Source organism: Colius striatus, chromosome 1 (genome assembly GCF_028858725.1).
Source record: "Colius striatus isolate bColStr4 chromosome 1, bColStr4.1.hap1, whole genome shotgun sequence".
In the NCBI taxonomy this organism is placed as follows: Eukaryota; Metazoa; Chordata; class Aves; order Coliiformes; family Coliidae; genus Colius; species Colius striatus.
This window is the reverse complement of record NC_084759.1, coordinates 132,983,333-133,001,344: the sequence shown is the minus strand read 5'-3', so window position 1 is coordinate 133,001,344 and position 18,012 is coordinate 132,983,333. Positions and strand designations below refer to the sequence as shown.

Genomic DNA, 18,012 nt, shown 5'->3' with positions numbered 1-18,012 from the left:
TGTTTGCTGGTGGGTGTGTTTTCTATCACAGATACAAGGGAACAGTCAGAGCAGTGAGCCCCACAGGAATGCCTTCAGCATGGAAAGGCTTTGTTAGGTACAAGGCACCCAATACAAGAGGCAGTGTGCTGACATATGCATCACTGTGAAATCAAAACCTTGGTCAAGACATGTAGGTAGTCCATGCTGGCTGTCATGTTTGAAGCAACCACTGTTGCTGCACATGCCACTGCTGCTCCAGCCTCTAAGGCTAAGAAACCAGAGAATGTGTCAGGAGGATGGAAATCCTGCAAATCCCCAGTCTCCAGGGGTGCTGGTTATGAGGGTGATGACTGTCTCCAAGAAGCACAGAACTTTGTCTAACCACTCTGGAAAGGTACTGAAGTCTATGTGGTACAGAAGGACAAGAGCTGCACCAGGCTGGGGCTCAGGAGCCTGGACAAGGGCAGCAAGAGGACTTGGTATTTTATCTCCTTTAAACTCAATAACAAGCCAAAGAGGAAGGTGCCAAGAAGGCAGCAAAGATCAAGAACCATCTGACCCTTGACTGACATTGCCAAGATGCTCAGATTAGTTGTGGCTGTGAATGAAATCCCAAGAAAAGCCAAGAAACTGGCAGCCACCGTGGCCAAGAAAGCAAGCAAGAGCTTAGAGAGTATGAAAGCTGACAAATCAAAAAAGGCAAAGATCCAGCTAAGGGCAAACCGATGAAACCTGACTACCAAGCCCCAGGCAGAGAAATCAAAAGTGGCCTCAAGGTGAGAAGGTGGCTAACAAATAGATGCTATATGAGCATATATGAGTGTCCTGCTTCAAGCACTCTGAGTGTAAATCCTTTAATTGAACCATCAATTTTCATCATGTTTTACATTAACACGGTTTCCGCAAGGGAAGATAATTAATTGAAATAATTAAAATCCCTTGTTTTGCAATAAAACTCAGGCTTTGTATGAATTAAATGTTTCTTTTTGCTATTTAGCTAGGTTGTCTGCAGCAATATTATAGGGGAGATGAAGACAGAGTCTGCTCAGAGGTGCATGGCAAAAAGAATAGAGGTAATAGACCAAAGCTGCAACAAAGGAATTTCTGATCTGATGTCAAGGAAATACTCTCCATCTTAAGTGCGATGCAGCACTGGAGCAGGTTGTGGATTCTCCATCCTTGCTGCCTTTTTCAAACTTCAGCTGGACGAGGTTCTGCACAATTTGATTAGGTCTGAAGTTAGCTCTGCTTGCTAACTTTCAACATAATTTTGTCTATGATTTTAACTGGGAAGGTACACTTCAGCAGGGAGGTTGGATTAGATGATCTTTACAGGTCCCTTCCAACCCCTACCTGTGATTCCGTGGTTTATTTTTAAAAATGCACAGCTTCATGTACATTTATTCTTATATTTAAGCAAGTGAGTTCTTACATTACTTATTTAGACCCATTGCATTGCCTATGTTTACTTATTACATCCTTTTTTAGTGTCTAATTTGTGACAAGATGTATGTGGTGGTTTGACTCAGGTTGAATGCAAGGGGCCCACCATGCCGCTCTATCAATCCCCTCCTCAGCAAGCCAGGGAGGGGAGAAAATAAGATGGGAAACAGCCAGGGGAAACAGTGTGTTTGGTGTTGGGCACCAGCACTGGCTTGGTTTGTCCACTCATCCGGTTTCTTGTGAATTTCATGCCTCATCTCCTACAATAGACAACTCACATAACAGTTTATTTTCCCCCCCAAGTTTAAATCTCCTTGAGGCACACATTGAGTTTCCCCATCCTTTCTCATTACCCACCAAGTACACCCAGGTGGGGATACTCACCACTATATGATCATGGTGCGCTACCTTCAAAGTCTTTTCACATATCAAACTTCTGACGAGGTCAGGGACCGAGTAGTTTCTATTTCCTTTTCAATTTCTTTCACTCCTTCTCCTGATCTCCTTACTGAAGGACCAGCTTCTTCTTCTAACCTTTCCTCTTCAAAGTTTTGCAACCAAGAAGATATTCTCTCCACTGTTGGTATATCCATGTCTGGGTCACCATTGCCAGGATATTAGAATATGAAGCTTGGGCACTCTGAATCACTTTTCTCAACATGGCCCGTGTACACTGGACATCGATTGGATCTGTGGAGGCCTCAGCATTATCTAGATCACCATAGATGACTTCCAGCACAGCTAATTCTCTTAGGTGCTGGATGCCTTTATCTGCTCTAGTCCACTTTCCTCAGGCATTTACGAGATCTTCCTTGAATGGATATCTTGCCCTTACACTTGAGAGGAGCTGTTTCCAGAGACTGCAAATTGAGGTCTTCTTTTCAATACCTCTATCAATTCCCCAGTCCCTAGCAAGAGATCCCAGCTGTTGGGATTCTCTACCTTCCAATAGCTGACTGCCAGCCCTGTTATCCCAACATCGGAGCAGCCAGGCACCAATCCGCTCACCTGGCTGGTGACTGTAATCTTTTCGCATATCAAACTTCTGACGAGGTCAGGGACCGAGTAGTTTCCATTTCCTTTTCAATTTCTTTCACTCCTTCTCCTGATCTCCTTACTGAAGGACCAGCTTCTTCTTCTAACCTTTCCACTTCCTCCTCTTCTGCCCTTACTAATCAGTATGGACTTGTTGACCTCCTTATCCACTGTTTCTTTTTCACTACCGGGGCAATCACTGTGGTTTTTTGATTCCCTGACTCAACCATGGTGGTCTCAGGAACAGTTTGAGTTTCTACCTCGACCACAGTTCTCTGAGAGGATTGGACTGTGGCTCAGTAGGCAGAGACTAGGCTCCAGGATAGTGCCTGAACTTGCTGGGCCTCATTAGAGTAAGCAAGACACCCTTCTATCAGGTGGCATGCCAGTAAAGCAGGGTTTTTTATCTGTTCAGGTGTGAAATCCCAGGTTACAGGAGGTGATAACCATCCTAGGAATTTGCCTAAATTAATTCACACCCCCCGCCACCCAGGGACTAGCTGCTTCAGTATCTCTTCATCCCAGATTTATCCTCTCTTATACCCAGATGAGTCCGGATTCCACAAAATATGTAATATACCAGCCGTGTTAATTAGTAATATTAAAACTCTCATATACGGGTGACTAAGGACCTGGGAAGTCTGTGTAACAAAATTATCTACATCAGTCTGAGCTGAGGGGAAGGAGGTGCGTTGCCCCACGACTTCCACAAGATAGCTCCCACAGCACAGAAAATCCACAAGATAGCTCCCACAGCACAGTAAATCCATCAGTAACAGAATGAGACTCATAGTTATTATTTGGGCCATCATGTTCTGAGGCCCCTTCCTCCTTTTCACAAAGACATACAGCCAACATAGCAAAGCTATCGAAATTAGAGTGCAACATAGAGCCAGTGTTAGTAACAGCATGTTCCCAAACATTGCGAAGTGAAAGATAAACTGTATTACAGCAAGGCACCAGCTTTGCATTTACTAACTTACTATAATTACAGTGCATTTAATGTAAAACTGCTATTATCTTGCCCCACATTGGGCGACAAAAAAGTGGTTTGACCCTAGATGGATGCCAGATGCCCACCACACCACTCTATCAACCCCCTCCTCAGCAAGTCAAGGAGGGGAGAAAATAAGATGAGAGTCTCATGAGTTGAGATAAAAGCAGTTTAATAAGCGGAAAGCAGAGCTGCAGGAGTGAGAAGTGAAGCAAAAGCAAAATAAGATGTTACTCTCTATTTCCCATCAGCAGCGATGTCCGGCCACCTCCCAAGAAGCAGGGCTTCGGTATGTGTAATAGTTGCTTTTTTGGAAGGCCAAAAATTAATCTTGCCCGCCTCCTTCCTGCTCCTCTCCCCTAGTTTATATTGCTGAGCTGACATTATATGGTATGGAATATCTCCTTGGTCAGCCTGAGTCAGCTGTCCTGGCCATGGTCCTTCCAAGATCGTGCCCACCCACAGCTATTGGTGAAGGTAGGGGAAGGATTACTGGAGGGACAGCCCTGATACTGTGCAGGCAGTAGTCACGACATTGATGTGCTATCAATACCAACAGTAAGCACAGCATTGCAAGAGCTGCCGTGGAAAATCACCACCACCCCAGACCCATTACAGTGTATTTGTACAGAAATTGCAATGTTAGTAAAATGCCCAAAACAGCATTCTGAAAAGTTAATTTATCCATTAAATGAAGCTTTGGTCTGCTGATGACCTTCAACAATTCAGGGGTTTTATATACTTCAATATAGCAGCAACAATAACGTGGAGCTTGCACTTTAACTGATGCAATTTATATTATTGAAAACATTTTTAGTTGAAAAAATAATTTACCTTAATAGCAAAAGTAGACGTTTCACACGTTTTATTTATTTGTTTGTTTTAAAATGGACCAAAATATATCTCTGTTTTGTAGGAGTTTATTCCAGCTTGCTACATTAAAAGATGACAGGGAACAGAGAGAAATGAGGCAATACATTGAAGATCAGAGAGCAGGAGGTGAAGAGGAGATTCAGAAATGGAATTCAGGTTTTCTGTGCTGCAGTTCAGGGGCTGCTCACAACTGGATAAATGTACCCTGTCAAACAATGTCTGACCATGTGGTGCCAGAAGTAAATGTTATGAGATCATGCACTGTTAAAATCTTTTTTAAAAACAAACAAACAAACAAAACAAGCCAAAACAATACTTAAAAAAAAAAAAAAGAACTAAAATTCTTTTTGGTTTCAACCCAGCTACTCTTTATGTAATAGAGGTGCTCTTTTTGGATGAGTTGCAAGCACCACTCCTCCCTATAAAGGACAAGCTTACACCCACTCTTGAGGGATCCCTCCATGCTGAGACACCTGATGACAACGTGTTTTGTTCATGCTACAGGTTCTTGTGGACAAGATCCAGGTGATGTGGAACTTCCAGGTGACATGGTAGTTGCTTCCAGCTGCCTCCCCATGCTTTCCTGCAGCACTCCCCTTCCTCCTCAACTTGTTTCTGCAGTCAGGGGCTGCCACCTCAAGACATGCAGTTACTGTGTGAGTAGACCTGAGGTGCCATTCTCCCTTCCCTGCTCTAACTGTCATCTCCTTGTCTTCATAAATTCCCAAGGCTGGCAGCTGAGAAAACCACAGAATGTGAGAAATGGAGGGCAAGAGAAAATGAGAGCTGGTATGGGCCAAACACAGTCCCCAGTCCCACTTGGCAACATTGTATGTCATTTCATTGGGCATCCTTCCTGCTGCCCCACTTCAGCACCACTGCCCTCCTCATCATGTTTCTTGCTCTCAGACAAACATATTACCAGAGAAGAAGGAGAAGATATAGGGGGAAATAGAGGCAGAGAACAAAGAGGGGAAGGAGAGATGGGAAGGTGGAACCATCTTTTCCCTGTAGGTACAGTACAAAGCCGTCAGTGTGGCCAGATGCTCTTGTGAGGAGCTCCAGATGGATATGCCCAGCAAAGTGAGGTATTCCTTCAAACTGGGGACCAGGCACCAGAGCACTGACCTTGAGACTACAGCCTTCAAACTGGCAACATTGATTGGTACTCAGGAGCTGTGACAGCAAAGTGAGCAACAACTATTGTGTGGGAAGTGACTGCAGACCATCTAAGTCCCGCAACGGCTCAGAAGAGTTCATGGAAACCAGCCACAAACTGTAGATCATCCTTCTAACGTGGGACTCTGCAGCTTTCTTTGTGGCTAGTCCAACTTCATAAGAAATGGAGCTAGCTCGAGCTATATTTGAAACCATTTCCCCAGCTTACAAGGGAAAGCAACATCCAGAGAGCAGCAATGCAGGACCATGACGATGCACGTTGGAATGGCAGGGAAGATATATGTGTATAAGTGCTAACAAAGTGCACTGTGTGTAAGTGCTAACAAAGATGAGGAAGTCTGTCCGGGGATTCCAGTACTGTAAGAAAAGGGAAGAACAAACTGCACTATAAAAAGCTGATGGCATATGTTGTAGTCTGCTCACATAGCCAGTGGAATGTGTGGAGAAGATGAACACTGCAAAGGCTGAGAGCTCACGAGTCAAAGCAGGTTCAGGGCTGTGTAAGTGGAAGCAACATCCACAGCCACTCGGGCTGAGTGTGTTTTCATTATAACAGTCTGAGATAGGGACACCACAGTGTTAGCCAGGAAGGAGCATTGTTTCTGGGGGATAGTGTCGCATTGTGTGGTTTAGCCCTGAACAACTATGAGACACTGTTAGAAGCAGCTTAATGAGTAATTTGGGCCACAGCCACTTTTGTTCTAGAAATACCATGTAAACTTGACTGCTTGCACATGAAGACACTGCCTGGAGTCTCCCATGCTCCAAGTGCTTCATCTTTTTGATGCACAGTCAGTGCCTGATAAATTTATGCAAAAGTCAGATATTCAATGAAAGAAAAATGCTCCTAATCTTTTTGACCCATAAATGTAATTTTTAATGTAGTCTGTCAGTTATTCCCATTCCTGAGTTAAATGGCTCTAGCAAACAAATTCTTCCTTTCTTATGAGATGATTTATCACAGCTCTTCTCTTACTTCAGCCATCTTATCATTTTACTTGGAGACGGTAATTCTCCACCAGCGAGCCATGGCACACGCACAGTGAAAAGACGTGTTCTCAGCATAGAATTCATGGGCTGAGAGGAGTTGCTATGTGTACTCTGCAGCTATGGACTGTCACGAAAATCTATCACAGCTATCCATGTAAAAAAAAAAAAAAAAGGTGAAAATAATTCTCTGTATCTCTGGAAAAATTAATGACCTCCCAGGAAGACCTGCAAATCATGAGTGAAGGGAAGGTAGCAGTGAAGCACTGGGCTAGCAGGGCATAAGAAGGTCCAAATGGCAGATCTGGGCTGGAGTCAAGTCTGTCCACAAATCAGCAGGAAATACAGCTAGAGATAAATAAATCCAAACACATGAGAGTTGGTAAGAATAACAGGAAAAATATTTTCTTTTAATATTTTTGTGTGCATTATATGGAGTCTAGCATTAAGTGTTCTCCTGGAAAGGAGTACCTCTTCCTGTCCCTGCTGAAAGCAGGCAACAGAAAGGCTTCAAACATTCTCCAAACTGTATGAATGTTAAATTTCTATATACTGTACAGTAGCTATGTTATACAGTTACATGCCTATATCTATACCAACTTACATTCAACTCTAAATACAGAGTGGAGACTTGGCCTAGTTCAGTTTCCATGAGCTCCCTCTAACACTTCATCTCCACCCTACTTTCCTCCACACAGGCAACTTCCATGGGCGTCTCAACACAGAAGTCAGTGGCTGCCAGTGGCTGCCAGTGGCTTCAATGTCCTTAAGATCAAGCTCTTGGTGCTCTCCTCTCTACAGAAACATGCACGTTCCCAGCACAGAGACATTCCTCCTCCATCCCTGGTCCCATGAGTCTCAAGTACTCAAGAGGAGCATCATCTTCTGTGGAGCTGTGTGATGCCCCCTATATATAGGATGAAATCCCAGTCACCATGTAACTTGGAACTCTTTCTCCTGTATATTGGATTAATATAGATTTAGCCCATCTATGGCCAATTTTGACCTTATATGGAACAAATTGTATCTGTCCAGGGTGTCTTCCCCTATACAGATGATGTAACTGGCTTCTTGCTGCATGCAGGAAGAGGCTGAACTGTTTTGCTCTTTTTTTATGGAGACATCTGCCTCCGTGCAGCAAATTGTGCCACGTTGTGTGACCCTGACTGTGTGCGGCACAGCAATGCTCCCACAGCACTTAGAGATCCCAGAGACAGGCTCTTGCTGATCTGTTGCAGTGAGCTAACCTGCTCTGCTCTGGTGCCCCACAGAATCATGCCATTTAAAGTCACATATTGTGATTCTCACTTCAGACAGCTCTTCTTCCTTTCCCCTCCCTAGTGTCATAGTGAAAACTGCCCATATACCTGGAAATGCTGTCCATATATCCAGAAAACAAAGACCACAGATAACCACTGTTACCGGAGTGATTTGTTTTCCCCAGATTGGCCTGCCTCTATAAGCACTTACACTTGCAGATACATTTACCTCCCCACCAGTACCTGTCTCTGTGCAACTCAGCACAGCCAGAGAACCTGCAAGAAAAAAACAGGGATCTCAGATAACTTCTTCTCCCACATCCCCTTCCAATTTGTGATTCCTTTCTGCTTTGTGCAGGAGCTCCCAGGTCAGGAAGTAGGAACTCAAGGGAAGATATTGAAAGCAGGCTCAGCAATTGGAGAGTGTAGAGGTAGCCAGACCAGCCACCACTACAGCTAATTCATTGCAAGTTCCCAGTTCTGTGAGGCCACACAGGTTCTTCGTGGGCTTTCTTTGCCTGAGGAGTGGAAGAAGCCATATTTACTGCTCCCTGGAACCTGCCTGGAGTGAGCATCAAGAGATCTTTTTCAGAGGAGAGGAGAGGAGAGGAGAGGAGAGGAGAGGAGAGGAGAGGAGAGGAGAGGAGAGGAGAGGAGAGGAGAGGAGAACAAGCAGCACTCTTTTCCAACATAATCTCTTGAGAAAAACATAATGCCAGGCTAAATCTAGAATTCTTCCTTTTAACAGCAATTGTGTCTGAGGGAGGTAATAGCCTTGAGACAAAGAACTTCCCAGAGGTAGTTATAAATGATCTGCTGTCACATAGGAACAATGAGGTTTGCCTTGGGTTGAAGACAGCTCATCTCCCAGTTCTGTTATTTTTCTGAGGCCAACAGACACAGGAGGAGGCTGTGCTATCACACAGCAAACTCAGTGGCTCAGGAGGACTGGAGAGGCTCAGGCTGACTAACCATACCTGAACTCATACAGATGCCATGCAAGTATCCTAGGCTCGGAGTCCTAGGACATAAAAGTTTGCATTCCTCCACATGAGATGCAGCTTAGGGCACCTGTACTGCTGGAGAGGACAACATCCTGTCACCAAGTCTCTCTGCAGCTTGGTAAAGAGATGATGCAGCACATTTATAAAGAACTCTGGGAAATGAGCAGGTCATGGGTTGCCAAATAGAGTTTGAAACAAGAGAGGGGAGCATCTCACATCCTCAGCAACAGATTTAAAAGATGACAATGACTACCATGACAGATTAGCAGAGAGGAGACTCTGTGTACTGCAGCACCTGAAGAAAAGGATGTGGGGGAAGGCAGAGAAGCAAGGAAATGGTAGGGAAATCACAAATGAGAAGGACTTGTCTTGGGTTTCAGGTTGTGGATGATGATTTCTCTTCACTCCCTTCCTTTTCTCTCCTACTGTTGGTAGCTCACAGAGTATCAAGCCTTCTATGCTGCTGCTCCAGGAGCTGTCTGCAAGGGAGATGCTGGGTTTGCCCAGACCGGCGGAGACGTCGAGATGGAAGGCCAGCCAGCTGGCGACAGATCTCATCTGAAGAGACAGCAGACACACACAGGTTGAAACACAATCAAAGCTTCCTGCAAATTCTTCACCACCAGCATAGTTAGAGGTACATCCTTCATCTACAGAAACGCTGGAACTGCTAAGTTCTCATATACATGAGGCAAGTGAGTAAGTCCTTAAGCTTTTAATCATTTATTTCTGGCTTTATTCATGTACAATACATATTAAAATCACCCATATTTTGCTGCAACTGCATAAGAAATCTAGATTGGATCCTGTTTCTATTCATGAACAGAAATAATGGGAGTTACTCTGTAACCTCAAGAGAATGCAACTTTGAGTAAGGGTATGCCTGGGGCTAGTAGACCATGATCAAGATGGAGGAAGGCAGAGCTCTCTTATTTCTTGGTAGTATGGCATCCACTTCCCAGTGTTTTTCATGGCATGGGTACTGGATGCAAGGCTGCATTGCATTAGAGCTCCCCCAATCCAAGTCAAGGGAAACGTATGGGCTGGGGTTAATTAATTAGGTAATTAATTAGCTTGGAGAGTCTATCAGATGGCTGCAGCTATTCTTCCAGGCTGTCTTGTGCTACCACTCACCTTGCATGACCTCATTCTCCTTGCAGACAAGGCGGGAGCATACCTCCTTGTTTATTATGTACATGCGGCGCACGCTGAGGGGTCACCAGGAACATACCAAGGACAGTAGCAGAAGGCACAGGGGCCCAAAGAAAGACAAAAAGGGTTTAGTCAATAAACATGTATATTCCAACCCCTACCATTCTATGATTCTGTGATTCTACGATTCATTGATGAGGTAGCAACCTCCGAACTGTGTCAACAGGAAAGTAACCTTTGTCAAGACTTCATGAAATGGCCAAATACCTTAAATATGCATTACGACACAGGGTACAGCTTCTTAGTGCTGCACAGATAATAGTTATTGTGCTGTTTTACTTAATCATCCCAGAAAGGATACTCTGAGGATGGGATTCATCTTACCAACTGGTTCCTTGAGGGAACCTCTAGCCTTCAAAGGAAACAACTACTGTTTCTTGAGAGTTTTTAGGGCTTTTCTTAGGGACTTCTGGTTTCTTACCTTGTAACACAGAGGTAGCTGATACACTGCTTTACTGGTTTGTGAACAGAGTACAGGCGTGTGCAAGGGAATTTTTCCTCACGACAATCTGGGGACACACAGAGAGAGGTTCAATTCAGCATCATTGGCAGGTGCATTCCTTCTGGCACACATAATTTCATCCCTAGGTACTGCCATCTGCACTTCTAGGGAAAGTCCCTAGTCTCTGTTTTCCAGTCTCTTCTGAGACATGACAATGGTTTAGAGAAGAGAAAAGGAAAACAAGACAGACATTTCTTGTCCTCTTGCCTTGTAAGACAAAAGCCAGGGAAAGTCAAGTGAAATGCAAAACAAGCTCTGTGGGAATTCTCAGTACAGGAGGCACATCCTGTAAAAAGGACAGACACAAACAAAAAAAAGGTAAATGGTAGTTGCATGTTTAAGACACATGTTTCTAATAGGTCTGCAATCTCTTCAGGGCACAACCTTAGCTCCTTTCCTTACTGCACAATCAATCCTGTAGCTAACAATGATGAATTTTCTTGTATTTCCTTCTGAAATGCGAGGTCTTGGCCAGAGATGATGACAGAATATTGACCCACTCTATCAGATCTGGTGATCTGTCAGTTCCTCCTCTCCAGGATATCTCACCTAGGGGAAGACTTCAGCTTCCACTACCATCATTCATCTGTACTTCCAACTCAAGGAACAGGGTGAAGGGAATTTTCCTGGACACAAAGGTCAGTGCTCATCCAGCACTGACTTGGAGAGCTAATAGGACAAGTGGAAGTGGATCTGGGAGAGGGTACTGGCAGCAAATTTAAACATACCTGATGATGCCGTCGTAGTTTCGCTGTCAGATTGAACTGGAAGACAGAGCATGACAAAATCAGCATAATTTACCATGTATCCTTTGTAGACATCAGCTTACTCAAAACAAATAGCTGGAAAGCTCTTTCAAGAGCCTTCCATTGTAACTTCTAATGTGGAAAAAGACTGTACTGTTACTGATGTGAAACTACAACAGAAGGTACATATCCAATTTAAATGTAGTACCAGCTACCCAGCTAACAACGCTAAAAATCTGTCCAACCTTTACTGTAAAGCATTCCGTTCAAAATTACACCATAAAGGCATCTGGACTTATAATTCAAAAGGTCGGGTAAGGTCAGGTAAATGTATTGAGTTGCTGCAATTGCCATCCATCTAGGCAAGAAGCAAAGGAGCCCATGACTTCCTCTTACTAAGGAAGAGACTTTCAGTGTTTCTTAAACAGCATCCCCAGACCACTATTCACCAATTCACCAATAATTCGCTAATCAACATTAAAGTGACTCTTTAAATGCCCATGACAAGGCATCAAAAGGAGATTGGTTCATTGTTCCCTCTGATAAAGCAATCCACTTGTACCACAGTACACCGGTATATTTTATTATTTATCCTGTAGCAAACTGGAAAGGAACTCAAAAGGACTGATTGCCAGGTACAAGCTTTCATCAACAGTTATAGAGGACTTCTCCTGTTCACATGCCATAGTGTCAGCTAGAAGTACAGACAAAACAGATGGGCGTAGAGACAAGGAGTCATCAGAGCTGCAGCTAGGGGAAGTCAGAGAATGCAGGATTTTGGGTGTGCAAGGAACTGGGAAGGAGCATCCACAACACTTGGCTGTGAACTGAGAGCAAACTTACCAGGACTAAGAAGTACAGGTGGTGTGACAGCTGCAACTGGAAAAAGATAAGAGGTTCTGAAAGATCTTAATTTGAGCTTTTGGCCTCTTTCCACCTCCCACAGTTCTGCCGTTGGCTCAGCACTCCTGACCAGCAGCCAGCCCACGCTTGGCTGATCTTGATGTTGCTAACTGACTTTTTGGAGCAACTTTAGATTTTCCCTGAGAATATGTTGGGTGTCCTAGAGCTGAGATACTGTAGAGCAGAGACGAGTTCCATGGCACTGAAGAGTTTCTTCTTGGTCCCTCAACAATCAGAGTTTTGAAGATAAAGTCTGCTGTAAATGCTTCATATTTGGTCTTTGCAGGTTTTAGATGCAGGTTAGCCACTGCTAACTTGATCTCAGCACCAAGACTTATCTACCCTGCTACAGACTGTCAGGTCTCATATACTGAACAGGAGACTTGACATAGGTTACTTTCACCTCCCATTCCCACCTGGAAGGATGCCCACTTTGTGTAAACAATATTGTGCTTTCACTTTTCTCCTCCTGTATTGTCTCATGCTGGCTGGTCAGCTTGACCCACAATGCTCTAGCCAGCTGATGAGCAGAGTCACACGGCAGAGGAGAGACCAGGGCACTGCCGTCCTGCGGAACAGGACACCACTTTCAGATGAGCTCTCCTACACACACAGGACGCTTCCCAGCAACAGGCAAGCACTGCTGCCTCCCCTTTGTCTTTTGAACCATATCACAGACCAGATCTGTTCTCCCTCTCCCTGCTGTGCCTAGTCCCCCTCACCTCAGAGGGATGTGTTTGAGAGACTGCTCAAGCAGAGAGAGAAACCACCCCCAAGGCCAGTGATGTCAGATTGAAAACAGGATTCATGTGGGAAAAGTGGGGAAGTTCCTTAGCCTGTCTGGTAAAGGCCTACAGTCCCAGTAGGTCTCTGTCCTTCCCCTGTGGCTATCTCCACAGCAAGGCTTGGTTATCTTAGGAAATACATTGCATAGTCCTCCATCTACCCTACCTTTTGCATACATTTTGCTGCTTCCTAGTGACACAGTTACTGGCACTGCAGGGAAGACAGTACTAAAAGAACCGCTCAGAGTTTGCTTTATCACCGTCCTTTGGGTTTTGTCGTATCTGTCCCCTAAGAACTCAAGCATGGCCGCTAGCTCTCATCAGACATGGACATGACCTGTGTCTCATTGCTGCCATGAGCCTGACCAATTTTTCTCCCTCAGTGTTTAGTCTCTTCCTTCCTGCAACCTTCTCTAGAAGCCCAGGCTACATGACATTGAGCCTGCAGTGGCTGCATTCATGGCTCCCTGCAGTGTAAGCAGCTTCAGAGAGCCTTTGTACACCAGGTGAAGCTGGCATTTCCTCATCTCTCTGCACAGAGCACAGAAAGGACTCCCAGAGAGCATTAAATGCTGGAAGAGCACTGTTGAATGTCAAAACTGAAGAAGAGGAGTTTCAGAGCATAATCAGTAATTTCTGGGGCTATGTAGGCAGGAGTAAATGTGAAAAGGGAAAAAGAAGCCTGAAGTTGCCAAGAGACAGGAGCTTACCAGAGTCGCTGATAAGAGAGTTGGTGCTAATTTCATCTGGAAAAGAGAGAACATCTTTCAGAGAGCTTGTCTTTACTTTATGGTCCCTAATTTAGATAGCCATTGCTAGCTTGAATTACCTTGGCTGCCACGGTAGGCTTGTGCAACAGTGAGTGAGATCAAATCTAGTAAATAAACACGCATAGTATCCCCCGTCCCACCCATATTGTTCCCCCTTTTTTGTGATAGTCTGGGACTGGATTTCTTAGCCCACATGTTGCATCAACTAGTACTGAACTCTGGAATCACACTCTGACTTCCCAGATGCAGCCACTGTGGGCACTTTGATGGGAAAGACATCTGAAACAAAGGTGCTGATGGCTCCCACAGCAGCAGGACAGACAGCTGAGGCACCCACCATAGAGGTGGAGGGAGGCAACTACAGAACCTACCCTTGTCTGAAGAAATTCAGCAGCAGGTGAGTTTCTTCAAAACTGATGGCAAAGCTGGGGTAGGTATGATGGAGGGATATAGCATGAAGGAAAGGGAAGCTTGGTGGATACGTTTTGGACTGGCTTCTGAATTGTTTTCTGGGAAGCACTAGGTATAGCAGATGATGATCAGTTTGAAGAAAAGCCAGGCCCTTGTGGTTCCCCCATGTCACAGAAATGGGAAAAGGTCCAGAGGGATAAAGCTCTTCACCCCCATGACCACGGTCAATATGAAGACCAGTCAATATCCTCTCTCAGTGGCCACACTGCTAAAGCACCATGCCACTTCTGCACTCTTGGGATTCAGTAGAGTCCCCCCCTCCCCAAGTATCTCATGGCTGAAGTTATCAGCTCTCATGGATCATCCACAACCCTCAGCTGTGAACATAACTTCATGGCTTTAGCTAAGTGTTGAGGACTCAACACTAGCAAATTGTTTGCAAAGAACACACAACACTTAGCAGGTTGTCTTGGAGAGCTTGTTTAATCTTCACTGAAAGGCAAGCTCATAATGTCACAGAGGCAAGGAAACAACAACATTTGCAATTAAACCAGCTGAAAGCAGTAAGACAACTGGGTCATATGAGCAGTCTTTAGCACATAACATGCCTGTAATACTTACCAGTTGCACTTTCCACTTCTTGCCCATTGACCACCCATGGAAACCAGTCTGCAAGAGAAGAGAAGGGAGTGAAGAAAGGACAGAGAGGGTTTTCTGTAGTCTGCAGGCTTTGTGAGATTTTTTTTCCTAGATGCTTGTCTGTCTAGGAGAAACCACTGCCCTCCACTGAAGGAAGAAATGCTTTCTGCTCTGCCTCAGCCTCCACTGCTGTCTGGGTTTGTTCTTTAAATACTTTTGTATAGAGCAAGGCCTGATCCTATTCCTGCTGCTTCCACCAGCATCAAAGGCCAGGCACAGGGACAAGATAGTAAATACTTCCAGAGCCACCACTGGACTTTGCATTTCTGAAACCCCATTTGATGCATTTTGAAAACAAATCACACATTGCCTCCCTAATCTGGAGGTTGGTCGAAATCCCTGTCCCCATTTCATATAAGAGGAAACTGAGTCATGCAAATTATTTGCTTGGAGTCACAGGTTGAGTCATTGGCACAGTAAGAAACAGATTGCAGGTCCTTAGGCAAATAATTGTCTGGTCCATCATCCTGCCTGGGTATGGAGCACAGAGTAGGAGATTTTTCCCCTCTCAGACCCTGGGTAGACTGGAGAGGGGGCACACTGGAGGCGGAGAATGATGAAGGCTGTGCTGCGTATGCTGCGTGGAAGGGGAAAAACTGGAATTGAGCTAGACTGTTCATTTGTCCAAATATAAAGAGAGTGCTGCTTCCTACAACAGCCAGGAATAGGAAAATATTTCCTGCTAGCCACAGAGAAAGGAAATGTCTGCATAATTGGGGTGCGATGAAGGAAGGAGTTGGCAGGAAAAACCCAGTGATCTAGGGCACTGCAGGGAGGTGTGCAGGACCAGTCCAAAAAACCCACACCCTGCTACGCCTTATGAACTCAGCCTTTCACTTAATATATGGGTAAAAACTACTAGGCCGGGGGTTTTTGTCTAAGTTCTTCCTCATTCCAAGAGCAGTTACTTGCAGGCTGCTGAAGAACTCTTGGGACTGCTACATCATCCTGCTCTGCAGCATTACAGGAGCTGCTGGACTCTGCTGTTCCCTTCTGCATCCTGCTGCCAGCAAGGTCTCAGCTGCTGGTGACTGACTCGGGGAGAAGCAGACAAGTACAGTAACTGAAGTGCACAATGTAGTGCAGCCCAAAACTTTCTCTGTCCTGCCTAATCTCTTAAGGGTACCAAGTAGAGGCGAAAAGTGATGTTGAACACTTTCTCATTTGTTCTTGATACAAAAGGAAGGACACAAATCTGAAACCACTGCAGGGGTCTGTGGTGCCACGTTTGAAACAGGAGTCATATGGAAAATGAGGGAGGCTCTCCTTCTTTTTTATAACTTTCAAAAGTCAGCTTTTACCTAGCTTTATTTTTTTTTAATTCCCTATAAGATAATTTGAAAACTGGTCTAATTCTAAAACAGGACACAAATGACTAAATATCTCTGTACACAAGGAGAGGAAAGAAAAAAGTTGACTTTCTTATCAGATTTTCCATCACCTCAATGTATATCTTCTAAGATCTGATCTTATTAGATTTTCCATATGCTTTATAAATTATTGGACTTTATTATCCAAGTTGCAATTAATTCATCCTTGAGGACTGAGAGAACTGCAACCTTAATTCACTAAATCTGTATCTCGCCCAAAACCAAAAGAGACAGTGAGACTGGCTACTGATTTCTGTTGTTTTCCAAGTTAAAAAAAAAAAAACCCAACCAACCAGAAATGGTAAAACCAAATTTTCCAAAGTAAGAAATACTCATTTCAGTCCTTCTTCATCCATCATAAAAGCACAGCCTTCTTTTTCTGTCTCTAACTTTGTAGACCACCTACAAGCTAATCTCCTGCATGCTTCATCTCCCTGCTTCACAAACATGACATCCTCTACTGTGGACCTTTACAGGAAAAAGTGTTGCTGGAAGCAGAATCTAGCTTTGGCATGAGGGTGAGACAAGGAAGAGTAGATGGTAAAAACCTCATCTGAATGTGATAGGTACAATTATCATTGTCCTACACCTGGACAAAGTTTTTCCTCTTTTGCTGTCTTGAATCTTCTGACTATAAGGCCTGGTGCTGCCTACTTGGTTTAGGTTGTTTTCTATTTATGACAAATTTGATCCAACCTGAATTTTCGACAAAATAATCCCAAGAAAACAAAGTCATGGAGCAACAAAATAGAGAAGTAACAACCAAGAAAACCAAAGAGTGGTTTGGACTATGGAAGTTAGATTTCTCAAAATAGTTATACAAAACCCTACAAAACCAGTCAGAAAAGTGGCCTGGAATGAGGCCATTCCAGCAGGAACCACTAGTGATAGCTATGACAGAGAAAGTTTTGTAGAGCACTGGGATATGCTGTGCAGATCATTCAAACACAGGTGGTACAGCAGCCTAAAGTATGCACAAACCACAGCTAACCCTCTTTTTCAGCTCTGGACCTGGCTGTTTTGCTTACCCAAACATCCTTTTAGTGGAAGCTGCAGACCTCTGTCTCTTGTGACCCCTAGTACTGGAGAGTGGACACATATGGGAACCAGTCCTCAGCTCATAATTTTTTTCCTTATAACCCTATGTCTACCTTGCCTTTCTTGTTCAATCCTTCCCCCTTCACTGTCTCTATCTTTCTCCTTAGGTCACTGCACATTAGCCTGTGTAGGAAACTCAGTGGAGCCAGGGTGGAGAAGAAATCCTCCTCCCCAGCATAGAGACTCACCAGCTGGGGACAAGGAGAGTGCTAAGAGACACAACAGTATACAGGCTCCAGAGGTCTTCATCCCTGTGGAGTAGAGGTGAGAGGAGTAAGAGGAAAGCTAAGGCAGGAACATGGATACTCACTCTCCCCTACAGCACAGAAACTCTTTACTTGCTGCCTCCATTTCAATCTTAAGACCATTCAGTTTTCCTAGCCTCCCACCCTACACGTCTCCTTCTTAATGCAGCCAGTTTTCCAAGTGTTTCCAAAACATTTTGGACTGAACATATAACTCCATCGGTTTTCTTTCTTTCCACCTCCTTTCTCCATTTCTTTTCTCATCTTGGTAGCTAAACCCCCCCTCCACACACACCCCCAGCATGCAAAGAAAAGATTCCCCTTGTCATCTCCCTCCACTCTGTTCTATTTTCAAATAATCTTGAGGAGCACTGAAAGGATAGGGTCCCCATCACTTACTGCAGCCCTTGGTCTCCACTCCCTTCAGCAGCAGACACTCTGTCTTTCCCCTTCAGCAGTCTCCCCCACTTTGGCTATTGGGTAAATCACATGCAGACACACCCAGAACACGTTCT

At 44.5% G+C, this 18,012-nt stretch overlaps 1 protein-coding gene across 1 annotated transcript; it reads right to left on the bottom strand.

Annotated features, from left to right (window-relative positions):
* Nucleotides 1–6,892: 6,892 nt before the first annotated feature.
* Nucleotides 6,893–18,012, bottom strand: MFAP5 (microfibril associated protein 5). The gene is made up of 9 exons (XM_010197635.2): nt 17,897–18,012; nt 17,441–17,503; nt 14,707–14,754; nt 13,615–13,650; nt 12,060–12,095; nt 11,199–11,234; nt 10,390–10,477; nt 9,891–9,964; nt 6,893–9,314 (listed from the first exon to the last, which is right to left on the bottom strand). Exons 2-9 carry the CDS (start codon nt 17,499–17,501, stop codon nt 9,193–9,195), a joined length of 501 nt encoding a protein of 166 aa, XP_010195937.1. The 5' UTR covers nt 17,502–17,503; nt 17,897–18,012; the 3' UTR covers nt 6,893–9,192.

Bases quoted from the DNA above. Each gene is read 5' to 3' on its own strand.
- MFAP5 (XM_010197635.2), bottom strand. From the start codon at position 17,501: ATGAAGACCTCTGGAGCCTGTATACTGTTGTGTCTCTTAGCACTCTCC. The intron at 14,755-17,440 runs GTGAGTCTCTAT...CTTCTCTTGCAG, and splicing joins ACTCTCCTTGTCCCCAGCTG to ACTGGTTTCCATGGGTGGTC. The intron at 9,965-10,389 runs GTAAGAAACCAG...GTGACCCCTCAG, and splicing joins AGCTACCTCTGTGTTACAAG to CGTGCGCCGCATGTACATAA.